Source organism: Somniosus microcephalus, chromosome 1 (assembly GCF_052327205.1).
Source record: "Somniosus microcephalus isolate GS21.2 chromosome 1, FLI_Smic_1.0, whole genome shotgun sequence".
NCBI classification, from domain to species: domain Eukaryota; kingdom Metazoa; phylum Chordata; class Chondrichthyes; order Squaliformes; family Somniosidae; genus Somniosus; species Somniosus microcephalus.
In genome coordinates, this window is record NC_140987.1 from 411,437,333 (window position 1) to 411,454,272 (window position 16,940).

The following is a 16,940-nucleotide window of genomic DNA, read 5'->3' on the forward strand; positions in this document are numbered from 1 at the left end:
TCAAGGATAGTCACTATGGATTTATGTAAGGCAAGTCATGTTTGACAAATTTAATAGAATTTTTTGAAGTGGGAATTGTATGGGTCAGTAGCGAGAACTCAGTAGATGTTGTGTATATGAATTTTCAGAAGGTGTCTCACCAGAGGCTGGTTATAAAAATGCAAACAAATGGTACAGGAGGAAATTTAGCAGCATGGATAGAAAATTTGTTTGACAGACAGGAAATAGACTTCAGCTAAATTGGTGCTCAGATTGGAGGGTTGAAAGTGGTGTACCCCAGGGGTCAGTGCTGAGTTCACTTTTGTTCTCAGTATATAAAGATGATTTGGGCTTGGGTAGACCAACAACAACTTGCATTTATATAATGCTTTAAAGTAGAAAACCATACTAAAGCATTTCAGAGGCGTAATCAAAAAACCGATGCCAAGCCAAAGATGATTAATGAGGGACAACCAAAAACTGAGTCAGAGGTGAGTTTTAAAGAGGGTCTTAAAAGGAGATGGAAATGGGTTTAGGAAAGGAATTCCAGAACATGGGACCTAGGTGGCTGAAGGTACAGCTACCAATAGAGGGAAGATGCAGAAGAGTGTGTTTGGGATAGGGTTGTATGGATGGAGGAAGTTGCAGAGATAGGGAGGGGCAAAGCCATGAAGGGATTTAAAGACGAGAATGAGAATTTAAAATTTAAGGCATTGGGGGTTCAGAAGCCAATGAAGATCAACGAGAACAGGGTTTATGCGCAAGCAGGATAGGATACGAGTAGCAGAGTCTCAGATGAGCTGAAATTTGTGAAAGGTGAAAGATGGGAGGCCGGCTACAAAAACACTGGAATAGTTGAGTCTGGAACAAAATCTCTAGCTTTGCTGAAGACACAAAAGTAGAAGGTCTAGCAAAAGACTTCAGGAAGACAGAGGCAGGGCCATCAGAATGGGCAAACAGACAGAAGATACAAATTAATATGATCAATGAGAGGTTACACATTTTGGGAGGGAAACCAAGGAATGGGAGTGAGTATACACTCAATATAAAGATACTGAAAGATGTGGACAAACAAAAAGACCTAGGGGTTCAAAGTGTATAATTCCCTGAAAGTGTGCATGCAGGCAGATAAAGCCGTAAAAGAGCCAACAGCATTTTGGGTTCTATAAATAGAAGCATAGAGTACAATAGTATAGAAGAAATGATAAATTTTACAAAACATTGGTTAGACCCAAGCTAAGAGTATGGTGTGCAGTTTTGGAGGCCCCATAATGAAAAGGATATTAAAGCCACATTGAGATCCACCAGGATGATGCCAGGGATGGGAAACTAGGTTACGAAGAGATACTAAAACTATTTCCACTGAAGCAAAGATTAGGAGATCTATTAAAGCTTTTCAAAAGTTAAGCTGAGAAGTTAGGAGAAACTACTTTACACTAAGGATTGTGGCAACACTAGAATGCTTTAAAACATGGAATGCTTTAAGCAGAAACCTTTGTATCTTTTAAAAGGAAATTGGATACATAGTTGAAGCAAAGAAAACTATGGGGAAAAGAGCAGGGCAGTGGGATTAATTTTGCATTTCTCTAGCCACAGACACGCTGGCCCAAATTTACCTCCTCTGCTGTAAACTTCTATAGCTCAACACAGTAATGTGGAGCCTCAAATCTTTCATAGTATTTGTAAAGTATTTTTTAAAATGCAACAACAAAAATCCAACTAAGAGACATACTTCCGACAAGGAGGGCAATGAGCGGAAATACAGCAGCACCTCAGACAAGCAAGGCAGTAAGTCGAGATACAGCAGCGCCGGCCCAGTTGGTAGCAGTCTTGCCTGTGAGTCAGAAGGTTGTGGGTTCAAGTCCCACTCCAGAGACTTGAGCACAAAAATCACTCCAGTGCAGTACCGAGGGAGTGTTGCACTGTCGGAGAAGTTAAACCGAGGCCCCCTTCTGCTCTCAGGAGCATGTAAAAGATCCCATGGCACTATTTCAAAGAGCAGGGGAGTTATCCCCGGAGTCCTGGCCAATATTTATACCTCAATCAACATACAAAAACAGATGATCTGGTTATCACATTGCTGTTTGTGGGAGCTTGCTGTGCACAAATTGGTTGTCGCAATTCCTACATTACAACAGTGGCTACACTTCAAAAAAGTACTTAATTGGGTGTAAAGCGCTTGGGACGTCCGGTGGTCATGAAAGGCGCTCCAATCCAGATCCAAGGTCATCCCATCCTCTGTCATCGAATTACAGTATGCAGACGACGCTTGCGTCTGCACACATTCTGAGGCCGAACTCCAAACCATCGTCAACACCTTCATCGAAGCGTACGAGAGCATGGGCCTTACACTAAACATCCGTAAGACAAAGGTCCTCTACCAACCTGCCCCCGCCACACAGTACTACTCCCCGATTATCAAAATCCATGACGAAGCCTTGGACAACGTGGACCACTTTCCATACCTCAGGAACCTACTGTCAACAAGGGCAGACGTCGATGACGAAGTCCAACACCGCCTTCAGTGTGCCAGTGCAGCCTTCAGTCGCCTGAGGAAGAGAGTGTTTGAAGACCAGGACCTCAAACCCAGCACCAAGCTCATGGTCTACAGAGCAGTAGTGATACCTGGCCTCCTGTATGCTTCAGAGACATGGACCATGTACAGCAGGCCCCTCACAGCACTGGAGAGGTACCACCAACGCTGCCTCCGCAAGATCCTGCAAATCCATTGGCAGCCTAGGCGCACCAACGTCAGTGTTCTTGCTCAGGCCAACATCCCCAGCATCGAAGCTTTGACCACACTCGATCAGCTCCAATGGACGGGCCACATCGTCCGCATGCCCGATACGAGACTCCCAAAACAAGCGTTCTACTCAGAGCTCCGACACGGCAAGGGAGCCCCAGGTGGGCAGAGGAAACGCTTCAAGGACACCCTCAAAGCCTCCTTGAGAAAGTGCAACATCCCCACCGAACCTGGGAATCCCTGGCCCAAGACTGCTGAAAGTGAAAGTCTCTTCGCCGGGAGCAAGCAGAAGTCAAGCGCAAACAGCCCAAGGAGCGCACGTCAACCCAAGCACCCCCACCCACCCCTTCAACCACCGTCTGCCCCACCTGTGACAGAGACTGTAGGTCCCGCATTGGACTCACCAGTCACCTAAGAACTCATTTTTAGTGTGGAAGCAAGTCATCCTCGGTTCAGGGGGACTGCCCAAGAGAGGAAGATGATTGTAGAAATTACTTTTTTTTTTTTACATTATTGCTTGTTCATTTTATGTGCTGTCTTTTTAATGTCTTTTATTTATTTTATGTCTGCTTTATTTATATTTAAAGTATGTATGCGTGTATATGTCGGTATGTGGTTTTTTGTGATGGCGCCGATGAAGATGGCTGTCATCCTTGCGAGCTCCGTGCGTACCAGGCAGCGAAGTGTTCTTGCTGCTTGGTGCTCTCGGCTCGTCAGGAAAAAAGCATTTCACTGACTAGATTACACTTCTTGTATTTAGTTATGTGACCAATAAAATTGAAATTGAAATTAAATGCAAGTCTTTCTTTTCTCAGACAAGCAAGGCAGCTAGCTGAGATCCAGCAGCACCTCCGACAAGGAGGGCAGTGAGCCGAGATCCAGCAGCACCTCAGACAGGGGATCCAGCAGCGAGCTGGGAGGTGGCAGCACCTCAGACAAGGAGGGCAGCGAGCAGAAATACAGCAGCACCTCAAGCAGGGGGGGGCAGTAAGCCGAGAGGCGGCAGCACCTCAGGCAGGGAGGGAGGGCAGTGAACCGAGAGGTGGCAGCACCTCAGACAAGGAGGGCAGCGAGCAGAAATACAGCAGCACCTCAAGCAGGGGGGGGCAGTAAGCCGAGAGGCGGCAGCACCTCAGGCAGGGAGGGAGGGCAGTGAACCGAGAGGTGGCAGCACCTCAGGCAGGGAGGGCAGTGAGCCGGGGTCCAGCAGCACCTCAGACAGGGGATCCAGCAGCGAGCCGAGAGGCAGCAGCACCTCAGACAAGGAGAGCAGCGAGCTGAGAGGCAGCAGCACCTCAGACAGGGGATCCAGCAGCGAGCTGAGAGGCAGCAGCGCCTCAGACAGGGGATCCAGCAGCGAACTGAGAAGCAGCAGCACCTCAGACAGGGGATCCAGCAGCGAACTGAGAGGCAGCAGCACCTCAGACAGGGGATCCAGCAGCGAACTGAGAGGCAGCAGCACCTCAGACAGGGGATCCAGCAGCGAGCTGAGAGGCAGCAGCACCTTAGACAAGGAGGGCAGTGAGCAGAAATACAACAGCACCTCAAGCAGGGAGGGCAGTGAGCCAAGAGGCGGCGGCAGCACCTCAAGCACAGGCTGCCGCAACTCGGTTTAAACCTCCCGCTGCAGCAGCGGAGCTGGGATTGTGCGTGCCGGGCTGAATCTCGCGGGATCCCGGTTGAGGGGGTGGGTCACGTGACGCCGCCGGAAATGGCGGACAGTAACGGTGTTAACGTGTCCAATCTTGTTTGAAAAAAAATGAAGACACGAAGCTTGTCGCTTCTGCACTCAAGCGCCTGATCGAGGCTTCCTCCGGCGGACAGGAATATTATCCCCCAGAATGGAGCACATTATAACACCCAAGGTACGGAGCATTGTCGGCGGCAGGGCAGGGCAGGGCAGAGTGGTCTTCTTCCTCCTCCTCCTCCCCGTCAGTCGGTGCCGGGAGAGCGGGGCTGTGGTCCTTCCCCCGTCAATCCAACAGTTTGCGAAAGGGAAAGCTCCATCAAGTTCCGTGCCTTAATGTCAGCCTGATTGCATTCTTCCCTCATTAGTAACTGGCGTCTGCGTTTCATTTCCTTTCTCGTTTTTGTTTTTACATGCCTTTGTTTTTTGCTATTTTAAGGTTAGTTCGTGGAAGTAACTCCCCCCCCCCCCCCCCCCCCCCCGTAACATGAAGAGTAGAATCACACCACCTTGTTGTATTTGCTGCAACAGGAAATCTTAACCAGCTCAGTTGGTAAGTAGTATCGGATTGCAGGGCTCAGATTTCAGAGTCTGGAAAGTTGCAGTGGTCGCAAGGCGGTGTTGCTGCCGATTGATCTGATTGTGCCGAGTGGGCAGTGCTGTGCTTTATAATGTATTTTCCTAAATGCTTACTTGCATCCTAATCTCCGGTTTTGGGAGGTGAGTGTTAGGGCCTTCTTCCTTCCTAGTTGCCAACTCATTTCCTTCCACTTTTTATGTGATGGGGAAAGGTGCAAGCTGTCATTGGGATGCCAGGAATCACACCTTTAGTCAAACAAAGTGAAGCTGAATAAGCTTACTACTGTATTTTTTTAATCATATGGCATCATGTTACTGAACACGTATTTAATGCAACTAAAGATGTACAGAATGATGTCGGCACAAGGGAAGGAGCTGATTGGTAAGTAGGACCTGGTGAGTATTTCTACAGTCCAGTTGTTAAAGTAAAAGCAAGGTCTCTAGTTTAGAGTAAGTAGTGTTTAAAGTGAAGTAAGGTCCCTAGTGTATTTAATATTCTTTCATTTAAAGGAAGTGAAGAGAGTAAATTAAGGGTAGGACATGGCAGGGCAGCTCGGCAGTGTGGAGTGCGCCTCCTGTGCTATGTCGGAAGTCGGGACACTTTCGGTGTCCAGGGCGAACACATAGAAACATAGAAGATAGGAGCAGGAGTAGGCCATTCGGCCCCTTGAGCCTGCTCCGCCATTCAGTGAGATCATGGCTGATCATCCAAATTCAGTACCCTGTCCCTGCCTTCTCCCCATATCCCTTGATCCCTTTAGCCTTAAGAAATATATCCAACTCCTTCTTGAATATATAATGAACTGGCCTCCACTGCCCTCTGTGGCAGAGAATTCCACAGGTTCACCACTCTGGGTGAAGAAATTCCTCCTCGTATCAGTCCTAAATGGCTTACCCCTTATCCTTAGATTATGACCCCTAGTTCTGGACTCCCCAGCCATCGGGAACATCCTTCCTGCATCTAGTCTGTCCAGGCCTGACAGAATTTTATAGGTTTCGATGAGATCTCCTCTCAATCTTCTAAACTCCAGTGAGTATAAGCCCAATCGACACAATCTCTCCTCATACGTCATTCCTGCCATCCCAGGTATCAGCCTGGTGAATCTTCGCTGCACTCCTTCCATGGCAAGAACGTCCTTCCTCAGATAAGGTGACCAAAACTGCACACAATACTCAAGGTGCGGTCTCACCAAGGCCCTGTACAACTGCAGCAAGACATCCTTGTTCCTGTACACGAACCCCCTCGCTACGAAGGCCAACATACCATTTGCCGCCTTAACCGCCTGCTGCACCTGCATGCTTACCTTCCGCGACTGGTGCACAAGAACACCCAGGTCTCTTTGCACTTCTCCTCCCAATCTATTGCCATTCAAATAATAATTTGCCTTCCTGTTTTTGCCACCAAAGTGGATAACCTCACATTTATCCACGTTATAGTGCATTTGCCATGTTTCTGCCCAATCACCCAACCTGTCCAAATCGTACTGGAGTTTCACGACATCCTCCTCACAGCACACCCTCCCACCCAGCTTTGTGTCGTCTGCAAATTTGGAGATATTACATCCAATTCCCTCGTCCAGATCATTAATACATATCGTGAACAGCTGGGGTCCTAGGACCGATCCCTGCGGTACCCCACTAGTCACTGCCTGCCACTCGGAAAACGACCCGTTTATTCCAACTCTTTGCTTTCTATCTGCCAACCAGTTCTCTATCCAAGTCAATACCTTGCCCCCAATCCCATGTGCCTTTAATTTTGCACGCTAATCTCTTATGCGGGACCTTATCGAAAGCCTTCTGAAAGTCCAAATACACCACATCCACTGGTTCTCCCTTATCTATCTCACCAGTTACATCCTCAAAAAATTCCAGCGTGCAGGAAGTGTCTCCAGCTGCAGCTACTCGATATCTGCATTTTGGAGCTGGAGCTGCGGTTGAAGTCACCGTGGAGCATCCGCGAGGCTGAGATCTTCATGGATAGCATGTTTAACGAGGTGGTCACACCGCAGGTAAAGAGTGCACAGGCAGAAAGGGAATGGGTGACCGCCAGACAGAGTAAAAGAACTAGGAAGGTAGTGCAGGAGTTCCCTGGGTCCATCTCCCTCTCCAACAGATTTTCCGTTTTGGATACTGCTGTGGGAGATGGTTTCTCAGTAATGCAGCAAGAGCCAAGTCCGTGGCACTATGAGTGGCTCAGCTGCACAAGAGGGGAGGAAAAAGAGTGGGAGAGCAATAGTGATAGGGGATTCTATCATAAGGGGAACAGAGACGTTTCTGTGGCTGCAGATGTGACTCCAGGATGGTATGTTGCCTCCCTGGTGCCAGGATCAAGGATGTCAGTGAGCAGCTGCAGGACATTCTGAAGGGAGAGGGTGAACAGCCAGAGGTTGTGGTCCGTATCGGTACCAATGACATAGATAGAAAGAGGGATGCGGTCCTGCAAGCAGAATATAGGGAGCTAGGAAATAAGTTAAAAAGCAAGACCTCAAAGGTAGTAATCTTGGGATTACTCCCAGTGCCACGTGCTAGCGAGAGCAGAAATAGGAGAATAGACCAGATGAATGCGTGGCTGGAGAGATGGCGTAGGAGGGAGGGATTTAAATTCCTGAGGCGTTGGGACCGATTCTGGGAAGGTGGGACCTGTACAAGCTGGACGGGTTACACCTCGGCAGAAATGGGACCAACATCCTCGCAGGGGGGTTTGCTAGTGCTGTTGGGAAGTATTTAAACTAGTTTTTTCAGGGGGCTGGGAACCTAAGTGTGGGCCCAGAATGGAGATAAACAAAGCTGGAAGTGCAAGTTAGAAAAGTAGTCAGCAAAACTAGTAGGGAGCAGAAACAAAGGCCAACAGTAAAGAGGGTCAAAGTGCAGAAAAATATTAAATAGGCAAAGTAGAAGGCACTTTATCTAAATGCACGTAGCACTCGCAACAAGGTGGATGAATTAATGGCACTAGTAGAAGTAAATGGGTATGACGTATTTGCCATTACAGAGACATGGTTGCAGGGTAACCAAAGCTGGGAACTGAATGTTCCAGGGTACTCAACATTTAGGAAGGACAGACAAAAAGAAAAAGGAGGTGGCGTAGCGCTGTTACTAAGGGATGAGATCAGTACGGTAGAGATAAAAGATCTTGGCTTGGCAGATCGTGATGTAGAACTGGAATCAGTTTGGGTGGAGTCAAGAAACCGCAAAGGGTGGAAAACATTGGTGGGAGTTGTGTATAGGCCACCAAACAGTAATGGTAATGTAGGGCACAGTATCAATCAAGAAATTAGAAGTGCATGTAACAAGGGCAATACGGTAATCATGGGGGTCTTTAATCTACAAATTGACTGCGCAAATCAAATTACCACTAATGGTGTGGAGGACAAATTCTTGGAATGCATGTGAGATGGTTTCCTGGATCAGTATGTGGAGGAACCAACCAGGGAACAGGCTATTCTGGATCTGGTACTGTGTAATGAGAAAGGGCTAATCAATAATCTTGTGGTAAAGGGACCTTTAGGGACAAGTGACCATAATATGATTGAATTTTATATTAAGTTTGAGAGTGATGTAGTCCAATCTGAAACTAAGGTCTTCAATCTAAACAGAGGAAACGACAAGGGTATGAGGGACAAGTTGGCCATGGTAGATTGGGAGACTACACTAAAAGGTATGAAGGTGGACATACAATGGCTAACATTCAAGGAAATAATGCATAGTTTGCAACAAACATATATTCCTCTAGGGCATAAAAACCCAAAAGGAAAAGTGATCCAACCATGGCTAACAAAAGAAATTAAAGCTAGTATTGTCAAAGGAGGAAGTTTATAAAGTTGCCAGATAAAGTGGTCAGCCTGAGGATTGGGATCTTTTTAGAAATCAGCAAAGGGGGACCAAGAAATTGATAAAGGGAAAATGGAATATGAGCACAAACTGGAATATGAGCACAAACTAACGAAAAACATAAAAATGGATTGTAAAAGCTTCTGTAGGTATGTGAAAAGGAAAAGACTGGCAAAGGTAAATGTAGGTCCTTTGCAGTCAGAGACAGGAGAATTTATAATGGGGAATGAGGAAATGGCTGAGAAATTAAATAAATAATTTGTTTCTGTCTTCATGGAGGAAGACACAAAAAACATCCCAGAAATGGGAAAACCAAGGGTGCGATGAGAATGAGTAACTTAAAGAAATTATTAGTAAAAAAACAGTACTAGCTAAATTAATGGGACTAAAAGTCAACAAATCCCAAGGACCGGATGACCTACATCCTAGGGTTTTGAAAGAAGTGGCCATTGGAATAGTGAACACATTGGTTGTCATCTTCCAAAATTCTATAGATTCTGCAGATTGGAGGATAGCAAATGTAACCCCGCTATTTAAGAAAGGAGGGAGAGAGAAAACGGGGAACTACAGACCTGTTAGCCTCACATCAGTAGTTGGGAAAATGCTGGAATCTATTACAAAGGATGCAATAACTGGGCACTTAGAAACTAATAGTAAGATTGGGCAGAGTCAACATGGATTTATGAAAGGGAAATCCTGTTTGACAAACCTATTGGAGTTCTTTGAGGATGTAATTAGTGGAGTAGACAAAGGGGAACCGGTAGATGTGTATTTGGATTTTCAGAAGGCCTTCGATGAGGTCCCACACAAGAGGTTGGTGAACAAAATTAGGGCACATGGAATTGGGGGTAATATACTAGCATGGATTGAGAATTGGTTAACAGACAGAAAACAAAGAGTAGGGATAAACGGGTCTTTTTCAGGATGGCAGGCTGTGACTAGTGGAGTACCGCATGGATCTGTGCTAGGATCCCAGTTATTCACTATATATAAATGATCTAGACAAGGGAACTAGATGTAATATCTCCAATATAATAGCAAAATACTGCGGATGCTGGAAATCTGAAATAACAACAGAAAATGCTGGAAATACTCAGCAGGCCAGGCAGCATCCGTGGAGAGAGAAACAGAGTTAACGTTTCAGGTCTGGGACCCTACATCAGAACTGGAAAAAGCTGGAGATGTAACAGATATTAAGCAGGTGCAGAGACAGAGGGGGGGGGGGGCGGTTAGGAGGGGAGGAAGGAATAGAAAGAACATCCTGTACTTTTGTAAGAGGCAGGAAAGATAAAATGTTGCAAATGGGAATGGCAAAAATCATACTGCATGAAAAATGGGGGCAGGGATAACTATCTGAAATTGTTGAACTCAGTGTTGAGTCCGGCAGGCTGCAAAGTGCCCAATCGAAAGATGAGGTGCTGTTCCTCGAGCTTACGTTGAGCTTCATTGGAACAATGCAATAGCCCGAGGACAGAGAGATCAGAGTGGGAGTGAAGCGGTGAATTAAAGTGACAGGCAACCAGGAGCTCAGGGTCACCCTTACGGACTGAACGGAGGTGTTCCGCAAAGCGGTCGCCCAATCTGCGTTTGGTCTCCCCAATGTAGAGGAGACCGCATCGTGAGCAGCGAATACAGTATATTAAATTGCAAGAAGTACAAGTAAATCGCTGTTTCACCTGGAAGGGGTGTTTGGGGCCCTGGACAGTGGGAAGGGAGGAGGTAAAAGGGCATGTGTTGCATCTCCTGCGCTTGCACGGGAAGGTGCCGGGTGAAGGAGAAGGGCTGTTGGGGGTGATTGAGGAGTGGGCCAGGGTGTTGCGGAGGGAACGGTCCCTTCGGAATGCTGAAAGGGGAGGTGAGGGGAAGATGTGTTTGGTGGTGGGATCACGTTGGAGGTGGCAGAAATGGCGGAGGTTGATCAGGTTGTACAGGGCCTTGGTGAGACCACACCTTGACTATTGTGTGCAGTTTTGGTTGCCTTATCTGAGGAGGGATGTTCTTGCCATGGAGAGAGTGCAGCGAAGATTCACCAGACTGATACCTGGGATGGCAGGAATGACGTATGAAGAGCGATTGGGTCGATATTCGCTAGAGTTTAGAAGAATGAGAGGGGATCTCATTGAAACTTATAAAATTCTAACAGGACTAGACAGACTAGATGCAGGAAGGATGTTCCCGATGGCGGGGAAGTCCAGAACCAGGGGTCACAGTCTAAGGATAAGGGGTAAGCCATTTAGGACTGAGATGAGGAATTTCTTCACCCAGAGAGTGGTGAACCTGTGGAATTCTCTACCACAGAAAGTGTTGAGGCCAATTCATTAAATATATTCAAGGAGGAGTTAGATATATTTCTTGAGGCTAAAGGGATCAAGGGATACGGGGAGAAAGCAGGGACAGGGTACTGAATTTGGATGATCAGCCATGATCTCATTAAATGGCGGAGCGGGCTCGAGGGGCCGAATGGCCTACTCCTGCTCCTATCTTCTATGTTTCTATGTATTCTCTTGAATTCAGAAGAATGAGAGGGGATCTCATTGAAGCATACAAAATTATTACAGGGCTTGATCGGATGGATATTGGGAGAATGTTTCCCTTGGCTGGGGAGTCTAGTACCAGGGGCCACAGTCTCAAGATAAAGGGTAGGCCATTCAGGACTGAGATGAGAAGACATTTCTTCACACACGGTGCTGAATCTTTGGAATTCTCTACCCCAGAGAGCTGTGGAGACTCAGTCATTGGGTATATTCAAAACAGAAGTTGATAGATTTCTGACTAGTAAGGGCATCAAGGGATATGGCGATAGGGCCAGTGAATGGAGTTGAGGCAGAAGATCAGCCACAATCTCATTGAATGGCGGAGCAGGCTCGAAGGGCCGAATGGCCTACTCCTGCTCCTATTTCTTATGTTCTTAGAATGTTTTGTAGTATGCTCATGAGTTTATATATTATAAATCTACTTTCTTGGTTTAATCAATAGGTTTTCAAACTGTGTCCATGAGGTTCTCAGATTTCTATTTTCCCCTACGTGTTGACTTACTAGACTAGAATGTTCTTTTGCTGTTTGGTGTCAGAACTGTGGTCCCTGAGCCCTGGCAATTCACCTCTCAAAGCCCAGGCAACTCAGTCCTATTTGTGTTCTGTCCTATTTGTGTTTTATATTTGTTATTTACTGGCTTGTGTTTGAATTTTGTGAATCTGAAATTTTTTTACCACTGTTATTTCATGTTTGATTAATTTATAAATCCTGAATTTAACAAAGACCTGCTCATGACTGTAGCTTTAGGTATTAACTTTATAACTAGACCCTGAGGCTCAGTTTGTATATACTTGTGTATTTGACCCTGATCTGAACTTCTGACTCCCTATCCTCTCCATTACTAAGGCCACCTACTTCCACCCTGTAACATCACCTGTCTCCACCCCTGCCTCAGCTCATCTACTGAAACTCTCACCCATGCCTTTATTCTCTCTAGACTCGACTATTCCAATGCTCTCCAGGCAGGCCGCCTTCCAATTTACACCCTCCGTAAACTTGAGCTCATCCAAAACGCTGCTGCCTTTATCCTAACTCACACCAAGCCCCATTCACCCGTCACCCCTGTGCTCACTGGCCTACATTGGCTCCCGGCCTGTCAACGCCTCGATTTTAAAATTCTCATCCTTGTTTTCAAATCCCTCTATGACCTCGCCCCTCCCTATCTCTATAACCTCCTCCAGCTATACAATCCTCTGAGGTTTCTGCGCTCCTCCAATTTGTATAGGACCCTGGTCAGGCCGCACTTCGAGTACTGTGCACAGTTCTGGTCTCTACTATAAAAAGGACATGGATTCACTAGAGAAAGTGCAAAAAAGGTTTACAAGGGTGGTACCAGAACTGAGAGATTGCAGTTATTGGGAAAGATTGAACAAGTTAGGGTTTTTTTTTTAGAAAAGAGGAGACTTAGAGGTGACCCGATTGTTAGATCCGTGATTCTTTAAATAGGATGTTTCCCCAAGAACTACACGGAGGCTGTAACTTAACAATCAACAGGTGTTTACTGGAGTAGAGTAGTCTCAAGACTGAAGTACAGAAGCCTGCTCCGGCTTTATATACAGGTGTGGTCACTGCCGGTACTACAGTATACAGGAGCTGTAAAACAGTTCTCTTAAAGGTACATACACAACAATTCCTCCCCTTTTAGATTAACAGTACCATAACATTCATTTAACAATTAACATTTTTTTAACATGCAACATTAACTGAAAATAGTCCATTTATAGATTCAGTCTTTGGGGCGGCTTCCTGATCCTTTCGGGATAGCGCCTTTCCTGAGGTGGTGGTTCTTGGTGCGGAGGCGATTCTGGCCCCTTTTCGTCAGTTAGTTCATCGGTTTCCACTGCTACTGGTTCGGAGGTAGATGCTACCGGTATGTCGGGTTCATCCCCAGGTACTCGAGACATGGGGTTGACTCGTTCCTGTGACGCTAAGATCTGATCGACGTGGCGTCTCACAATGTTCTCCCCGACATCCACTGTGTACATTAATGGCCCCTGCCTTGTGCATATCGTTCCAGGTTGCCATTTCTCTGTTCGGTAGTCACGGGCCAAGACTGGTTGTCCTACATTGAAGCTCCTTGTCGGCTTCTCATTGATGTGCTGGAATTGTTTATCCTCAACATTTCTTCGCAGATTGGGTCTGAGCAAATCCAGACGAGATCTCAACCTTCGGTCAAAGAACATCATGGCCGGGGTCTGGTTGGTAACTGCATGTGTCGCATTTCTGTAGGCTAATAGGAAATTGTCCACCTTATGCTGTAGTGGAATTTCATCATCGCACATGGCCTTTATCGCCTTTTTAAAGGTTTGTACGAACCTTTCAGCCAATCCATTTGTGGCTGGATGATACGGGGCAGATGTGTAATGCCTTACTCCATTCCTTCTCTAAATTTTCGAAACTCTTTGGACACAAACTGGTCCATTATCAGAGCAAATCTGCTCTGGCAAGCCGTTCCTGGCAAATATGGTCCGTAGGACTGCAATTGTTTTCTCTAGTGGTTGAGGACATTTTTATCACCTCGGGCCATTTCGAGTGAGCGTCCACTGCTATTAAGAACATTGAGTCCATGAATGGACCAGCAAAATCAATATGCACCCGTTGCCATGGAGAGGAGGGCCACTCCCATGGGTGTAGAGGGGCATGTGGTGGTGCATTTTGGACCTCCTGGCATCCTGAGCAGCTCTTGGTTAGGTCCTCGATTTGTTGATCGATCCCCGGCCACCACACATAAGCCCTAGCAAGGCTTTTCATTTTCACCCCTCCCAGATGACCTTCATGAAGCTCATTTAGCACTCTCTCCCTTAACTTGGGTGGAATCACCACTCGGGATCCACACATCACTGTCCCCGGCTTACTGACAGCTGTTCTCTTCTGGATGAGAATGCTGGCAACAGTGAGTCGCCATGTGTTGGCCATCCCCTCACCGTCAAATCATATACCCGAGACAGTGTCGGATCATTGCGGGTCTCCTTCTCTATATCCGCGTTCGTTACTGGCAATCGTTCAATTATTGACGAGTAAAATATCTCGATAGGGTCCACTGCTGGTGCTTCCTCCACAGTAGGCAGTGGCAGGCGTGATAGCCCATCAGCGTTTCCATGCTGTTTCGTGCCTTTATATTCTATTTTATATTGATTCGCCCCTAGAAACAGGGACCATCTTTGTAACCGTTGTGCAGTCATCACTGGAACGCCCTTCTTAGGATTAAAGATGGAGACAAGTGGTTGGTGGTCAGTCAGCAAGGTGAACTTCTGCCCATGCAGATAGTGGTTGAATTTTTTTACTCCCCATACTAGGCTGAGGGCCTCCCTGTCAATCTGGGCGTAGTTGCGCTCGGCTGAGGTTAGTGACCGAGACGCAAAGGCTACTGGCCTCTCCAACCTGTCTAGGAATTTGTGCGACAGCACCGCTCCAATACCATAGGGTGATGCATCACATGCCAAACGAATTGGTAGTGCTGGGTTGAAATGGGCCAACACCTCTTTTGATGTGATCAATTCTTTACACTTCTGGAAAGCTCGTCTACGTTCGTCATTCCACTTCCATGGCACCCCTGTTTGCAGTAGGGTGTTCAGTGGGTGTAATACCGTGGACAAATTTGGTAAGAACTTATGGTAGTAGTTTACCAGCCCGAGGAACGACCTCAGTTGTGACACATTTTCCGGTGCTGGAGCCTTGACTACTGCCTCAATCTTTTCAGGGGACTTATGTAACCCCTCTTCATCGATGACGTGGCCACAATACGAGATCTGCTTCTGGAAAAACTCGCACTTGTGGCGATTAGCTCGTAGCCCATATTCCTTTAATCTGGTGAGCACCTTCTCCAAGTTGGCGAGGTGATCACTGTCATTTTCGCCCGTGACCAGGATGTCGTCCAAATAACACTGGGTCCCTGGAATCCCTTGCAGGACTTGATCCATCGCCCTTTGCCAAATAGCCGGAGACGATGCTACCCCAAACACCAGCCGGTTGTATTGATAGAGACTTTTATGAATGTTAATCGTAAGGTATTGTTTCGAGGCTTCTTCTACCTCCATTTGCAAGTACGCCTGGGCTAGATCAATTTTGGTGAAGCGTTTACCTCCAGATAGCGAGGCGAAAATATCCTCAATTCGTGGAAGCGGATATTGTACCGTGTGAAGGACTGGGTTCACTGTCACCTTAAAATCCCCACAGATGCGGATCTTCTTTGGTTCCCCAGGCGTATTACTCAACGACCTCTTCATTACAGGAACGAAGGGTGTAGCCCACTCGCTCCAGTCTACTTTGGACAGTACTCCTGAACGTTCCAACCCTTCCAGCTCTGCTACGACGGCTGGTCTGATCACATAAGGCACTGGTCTGGCCTTAAGAAACTTTGGGCTTGCATTTTCCTCTATTTTAATCGTTGCTGTTATGCCTTTTAGTGTTCCGAGCCCCTCCTGGAACACTTCTTTTGCGTCGGTTAGCATTTTTGACAGTCGTCCAGGTGTGACGTCGTCATCCTTTTTGGCCTCAACCTTCAGTGCCTGTATGAAATGCCAATCTAATTGTATCTTCCGGATCCATTCACGTCCTAGCAGTGGTGGTCCTCCATCTGGCAATACATATAAGTCCATTTTAGGTATTTCCTGGCCTTTGTATATCACTTTCACCCTTATTTTTCCTTTGGGGTAGACTTTTTGCCCCGTGTACGTCTTCAAGACAATCTCTGTAGCTTTCAAGGGTATGTGTGAAAATAGCCGCTTGTAGTCCCTTTGGTTTATGACTGTTAGGGCTGATCCTGTGTCCAATTCCATTTTCACTTGGACTCCATCTATCTTGAGTGTATCCCCCCAGATAGTCTGGTGATCCTCCATTTTGGTTACCTTATGTAGTTTCAGACAACCCAACTCCTTGCTTCCGGAGTCTGTGTCACTTTTCTGTTCGTCTGAACTACTGTCCATCACCTTGTGTACCTTTTTGTACTTCTCCTGTGGAGATTTCTTGCTGTTGGTTTTCTTCCCAGACCTGCAGACTCTTGCTATGTGTCCTGCTTTTCCACACTGTCTGCACACTTGGTCCTTGAACCAACAATCCTTCTGGTCGTGTGTTGTTCTGCCGCAGTGATAACACTTCCCTGTTCCATAGGACATTTCATTGGTGCCATATTCTTGCGGTCTCCGTTGTATCTCTGCAGCGCCCCTTGCGGCTGCTTCGTGTGATACTGCCATACTGAAAACCTTGTCCAGCGTAAGATCCTTTTCTGATAGAAGCCGTTTGTGGGTTCCTTCACTTTGAAGCCCACACACAAACTTGTCCCTTAACGTATCTGCTAGTCCCACTCCAAACTGGCAGTGTTTCGATAGCTTGCGCAGTTCCGTTAAGTACTCAGCATTGCTTTCGTCTTTGTGTTGGTTCCTTTTATGGAACTTAAATCGTTCTGCTATCAGCAGCGGTGTGGGGTTTATGTGGTCCTGTAGGATTTCTGCTATGCTTTCAAAATTCTTATTCACAGGCTTCTCCTGGGGTTATTAGGTTTCGCAGTAACCCATAAGTTTTTGCACCCATGGAATTTAACAAAACCAGTGCTTTCCTAGCATCTGGCACTTCATTCGCCCTGCAGTA

General features: G+C 46.7%; 1 protein-coding gene across 2 annotated transcripts in view; it reads left to right on the forward strand.

Moving 5' to 3' along the window:
• Nucleotides 1–4,306: 4,306 nt before the first annotated feature.
• Nucleotides 4,307–16,940, forward strand: part of mtmr8 (myotubularin related protein 8) — a 44,461-nt gene continuing 31,827 nt past the window's right edge. Inside the window, exon 1 of one of the 2 annotated variants that reach the window (XM_085999036.1) lies at nucleotides 4,307–4,587. In XM_085999036.1, coding sequence (XP_085855162.1) covers nucleotides 4,564–4,587 — 24 coding nt within the window. In that variant the 5' untranslated portion in view covers nucleotides 4,307–4,563. The remainder of the gene's footprint in view (nucleotides 4,588–16,940) is intronic. The other variant, XM_085999028.1, reaches the window with a different exon arrangement.